Below are 5,134 nucleotides of genomic sequence, written 5' to 3'. Positions count from 1 at the left end.
ACAGGGCCGCTTCCCTTGAGGCCCCGTCTGAAGGAAAAGCAGAGGAGAGAGCTGTTACTCGTGCAGGGGAGTGCTCCGGACAGCACTCCTTGCATTGCAGATGGAGCTGGAGAAAGAGTTGCTTAAAGTCCATAGTGCAGAAATGCCCCTAGACTGGAAGCTGTGCGAGAGTGGACTCTGTCTCCTGCCCAGGTGAGAAAATGCTGGTTACAGGGAGCCACGTTTGTCTGGAGAACCATTAGCCAGTCTGCACCAGTTCCTTCACCACCACCCACCACCCCCCGGGCAGTGGGCCTAAATCCCAGCTGTGCAGATGCTGGATGACTGCAAAACTGGGCGTCCTCAGTGTCCATGGGAGAGCAGCCGGCTCATGACAGCGGTGGCCCTGGCCTGCGGGCACTGATGGTGCCACCCACGGGGCTCTGCTCTGGGCACAGGGGGCAGGCCTACCCGCTGCTCCAGGCCCTGCTCCTACCTACTGCATAGCCAGCCACACACGTCTGCTACATTCACCCTCTTCTCTCTCGCTCTGGCTGGTGCCAAAGAAGCCAAGACCCGGCCGTGTTTTGTAGTCTGGCCAGAAAAGCTCCCTGCCCAAATTGGCCATGAGCTTGAAGGCGCCAAGGCGCTGGTGCCCGTCCTCCCCCCGTTCAGCCGGCCCAGTGTGCTTGTGGGGCGTTGCTCCCTCTACAGCCGAGTGTATATTTCTAACCCACAGGAGTCATCTACGATTCGGAGGGGCACCGGGTGGAGGCCACGGAGGTAAGGGCTGCAGTGCCATCCCTCCTGCATGGGCCACAGCTGGGTGAGGGTGGTGAAGTCGTATCGTCTGTTGCCGGCCTGAGCTGGTCTGGTGTCATGGTGAAGTGCGCGGACTCTAATCTGGGAGAACCAGGTTTGATTCCCCACTCCTCCACTCGCACCTGGCTGGGTGACCTTGGGCCAGTCACAAGTTCTCTCAGAGCCGTCCTTGAAAAAGAGCAGTCTCTTTCAAGAGCTCTCTCAGCCCCACCTGCCTCACAGGGTGTCTGTCTGTTGTGGGGAGGGGAAAGGAAAGGAGTTTGTGAGCCACTCTGAGACACCTTCGGGTAGTGAAGGGCCATGGGGTATAAATCCAATCTCCTCCCCCCCCCAAGGGTCCCTGGCTAGGCCTTCTCTCTGCTACTCTGTCTCATGGGGAGGGACACGAGGGGCCTGCAAGCCCCCATTTGGCAAGCCGCTTGCACCCTGACGGGGCCGGGAAGAAGGCTTCCGATCGACGGTTGCATTCCCTGTGAACTTGGTCAGTGGAGGATTTGGGCTTGTGAAAGGGGTGTGTGTGTGTGTGAGAGAGAGAGAGAGCTTGCATGCCATTCAGTCAAAGGCCAGCAGGTACAGAGCGGTGGTTTCAGTGGTGCTGATTTTTTGCTCTTGCAGTCTACCCAAAAAGTCGATTTCTCCTACAACCCGCTGTCTGACAGCAAGTTTTCATTCTACGATGCCAGCCTGGTTGAGTCTGTGAAGAGGGACGATCCGCCGACCCACAAGTTCTTCCGACTGCTCTCCCTCTGCCACACGGTGATGCCGGAAGAGAAGGAGGAAGGTGAGGGCCTGTTTCCTCCTCTGTCCTTTTCTCTCTGGGGTGTCCAGTGACTGGGCCTTCCAGGCGGAGCTGACTTGGCCTCTCTTCCTCGGCCCGGCAGGCACCCTGGCGTACCAGGCCCAGTCGCCCGATGAAGGGGCCCTGGTGACCGCTGCCCGCAACTTTGGCTTTGTGTTCCGGGCCCGCACGCCTGAGACCATCACCGTGGTGGAAATGGGAGAGACGGTGGTCTACAAGCTGCTCGCCATTTTGGATTTCGACAATGTGCGCAAGAGGATGTCCGTCATCGGTATGTCCATTCCTGTAGGGCCCCCTGGTGGAAATACGTGTGTGTTGCAAGGTCTAATCCAGTCATTATAGGGTTAATTTGTTTACCTTGTGTGCTGTTGTTTAGGCTGACCTGGAAGGGAAACCTGGCACAGAGCCAGTGAAAACAAAGCCCCCCAAATCTAAGTCTGTTTTTTCACAATCATTGGTTAATGTGTTTAAGTGATTTCCTTCTAGGGGTCAAGAAGAAGAAGAATCTCCATTACAGTTGTTGTTGAGAGGCCGTGTGGTCGGTCTGTTCTGTAGCTGTAGAGGTGTAGCCTTCGGTCTTTTATTTTGTAGCTTTTCCTGTGTGCCCTTCCCTTAGAAATAAAGATTTTTACAAAGAAAGAAATGCCTCCTCTCCAGTGAAGCAAAGGTCCATTGCCAACTCTGAACATCTAAGTATTTCTGCTAATTTTTCCAACACCCCCTCCCCCCAGAATGACTGGCACAGTACCCGTTCCCCTGGCACTCTGCCCTGGGAGTTCTGCTTCATGCCACCAGAAACGAAAATTGCCCTTTTATACAACAGCGCGGACTTTCCAGACGGGAGTGCCAGTGAGCTGGTGCCAGACCTGCTGTTTACGCTCGCGGTGAATGCTTGGGACGCTCTTTCTGGAGCCTGAAGGAACAGGAGCCTTTCCCCGGCGGAATGCCCCTCGGTTCTCGCAGGTGGTCTTGTGCAGACCCAAGAGATATCCTGGAGGGTTCTTGTCACTTCCCTCGGCGACCAAAGGGACTGCGAGCAGAGAAGGGCAGGAGGGGAAGGCGGTGGCGAGAGAGCCGGAGAGTGCCTGTTGCCCTCTCTCGGAAGGCGGAGCAAGAACACTGTCAGGACCCACAGCCAGACAACAGAGCGCACGCTTCTTCGAAGGTTTTGCTTTATGGCTAGCTCTATGGTAGCAGAGACACAGGCACTGTTAGGAATGTCTACATCATAGAAAGCTGAGAGAGAGATAGGGTATTCGAAAGCACCCCCCCACCACCACCTATGGGCCAATCGGCCTGACTCCCGCGGGCGGGAAAGAGGACCAAGACAGTTAGAGCCGAGGCTGGGAAACAAAACCAATCTCATGGGTAATTGATGGTAAGACACTACACCGGCTGGCTACAAGGTCAGTGATAACGAGGGGGGAGAAGCGAAGAGAAAGGAATGCGGCAGCAACTGGCACACAGGTCATGAAAGCGAACCCGGGCCCATAAACTATATGGCAGCATAGCTGACATGCTGCCCACCCAAAGATCAATCTCCCGGTCTACCCAGGAGTCCTCCCAGTCTACCCAGGAGTCCTCCCAGTCTACCCAGGAGTCCTCCCGGTCAGCCCGGGATTTCTCCCTGTTTCTCCGGGAACTCCCGGTGAAACTCTCACAAGAGCCTAGGGGCCCGAATATCCCCTACTTCCACCCACTCACGGTGCTGGGGCCCAAAACCCAACCATTCCACCAAATAAAACAGTTTGCCACATTTCACTTTAGAGTCCAAGATCTTTGAGATCCCAAAATGTTCTTCGCCCTCCACCATGATGGGAGGGGGTACAGGTTTTGTTGGCCGCCAGGGGCTTGGGCCTGGATCACGCTTCAGGAGGCTGAAATGAAACACAGAATGGATATTGCGCATGTTTTTAGGAAGGTCCAGCTCCACAGCCACCTCATTGATCAGGCGTTTGACTTTAAACGGGCCAGTGAATTTCCATCCCAGTTTGTGGCTGGGTCATCCCATAAAACATATGGCAGCATAGCTGACACACAAAGAGAAGGGGCACCGGGGGGAAGGACGTCCCTGAGATGAGCGAACTGAGAACAGGGAGAGCACAACAGACCAGAGAAAGCAGACAGAAGAAGAAGAGAAGAGATCGGATTTCTACCCCATGGCCCTTCACTACCCAAGGGAGTCTCAGAGCGGCTGACAAACTCCTTTCCCTTCCCCTCCCCACAACAGACACCCGGTGAGGTCGGTGGGGCTGAGAGAGCTCTTTCAAGGACAGCTCTCGTCAGAACTACGGCTTGCCCAAGGTCATCCATCCAGGTGCGAGTGGAGGAGTGGGGAATCAAACCCGGTTCTCCCAGATTAGAATCCATGCACTGAACCACCACACCAAACTGGCTCTCCGAAGGATTTGGCCTGTCCTCGCTAGCTCTGTTCTCGCCCCCGGCCCTGCAGAGTGACGCTGCCCCATCCATCACCACCAGCCACCCGTGTGCCGGCCTCTGCCTGTGTGCCGCGCATCCATCTGGCAGGGCAGTGCCTGGCGGGCTCTCACTCTTTGCCATTCTTCTTTTGTTCCCAGTGCGGAGCCCAGAGGGGGAGCTGACCCTGTACTGCAAGGGGGCCGACACCATCGTGTACGATCTCCTGCATCCTTCCTGCGAGCCCCTCAAGGAGAAGACCACGGAACACCTGGAAGTAAGCGGTCCCTCCCGTGGGTCTGCCACGAAGCGTGCAGAGGGGCCTCGTTCAGCTTGGGACTGTGGCACACGAGGAAAAGTGGCTGCAGCCCCACCGCGGGCCCTTTCCCCAACCTGAAACGGCCCCGGGGAGTCGCTGCTTGCCCTTTGGGGGGACTCAGATATATGCGGCAAGAGGTGGTTTTCACCAAGAGCCAAACAGCAGCTCCGGGACAGTATCAGGTTGGGGAAATGGTGTGTGTGTGTGGGGGGGAGAAGACTGAAACGGAATCAGGCTCCAACGCAGCTGGGAACACAGTCCCCCCCCACCCCACCGCCCATGGAATTTGCAAGGCGAGTCTGATCAGAAGCTTTCCTGGTGCCCCCGGGTGGTGACTTGAGGATACTGTAGTGTATAAATGTGCCCCATATAAACTCTGGGCCCCATGTAAACTCTTGGGTTTCAACTGCTGCGTGTTGCCTGTGAAGACCGGAAGGGCCCGTGTTTCGCAGGGCTTCCTAGCTAACGCCGAGCGCCCCTCGGGGATGAGTTTCCTGCCAGGGTTGGGAGCTTCCAGGGGATTTGGGGGGAGGGGTGGAGCCTGGGGGCAGCAGGGTGTGGGGAGGGGAGGGACCTCAACAGGGCGTGATGCCATATCGGTGTCAGGCTCCTTAGTCAGGTCACACCACACAGGGCTTCATAAGAAGATAACTGTTTTATTAGTGGTTCCAGTACTAAAGAACACGTGTACAGCTTGTGTCAGGAATGGCCGTCAGTGGTAGGCCCTCTGACTTATAGTGAAATCAAACATCCCCCCCCCCCCCCCACCCAACCACAAAAGTTACAGTTTGGGCGCG

The 5,134-nt window shown here is 56.4% G+C and overlaps 1 protein-coding gene across 1 annotated transcript in view; it reads left to right on the top strand.

The window, feature by feature from the left end:
* Positions 1-5,134, top strand: part of LOC107105541 (phospholipid-transporting ATPase ID-like) — a gene marked incomplete at its 5' end in the record, with an annotated part of 24,277 nt that overhangs the window by 4,658 nt on the left and 14,485 nt on the right. Inside the window, 4 exons of the mRNA XM_015405538.1 lie at positions 719-762; positions 1,417-1,582; positions 1,683-1,871; positions 4,180-4,295. Coding sequence (XP_015261024.1) covers positions 719-762; positions 1,417-1,582; positions 1,683-1,871; positions 4,180-4,295 — 515 coding nt within the window. The remainder of the gene's footprint in view (positions 1-718; positions 763-1,416; positions 1,583-1,682; positions 1,872-4,179; positions 4,296-5,134) is intronic.

This window comes from Gekko japonicus, unplaced genomic scaffold, assembly GCF_001447785.1.
Source record: "Gekko japonicus isolate JY-2015 unplaced genomic scaffold, Gekko_japonicus_V1.1 scaffold2624, whole genome shotgun sequence".
Lineage (NCBI taxonomy): Eukaryota > Metazoa > Chordata > Lepidosauria > Squamata > Gekkonidae > Gekko > Gekko japonicus.
Note: the sequence above shows the minus strand (reverse complement) of the source record. Positions and strands in the feature narration are given on the sequence as shown.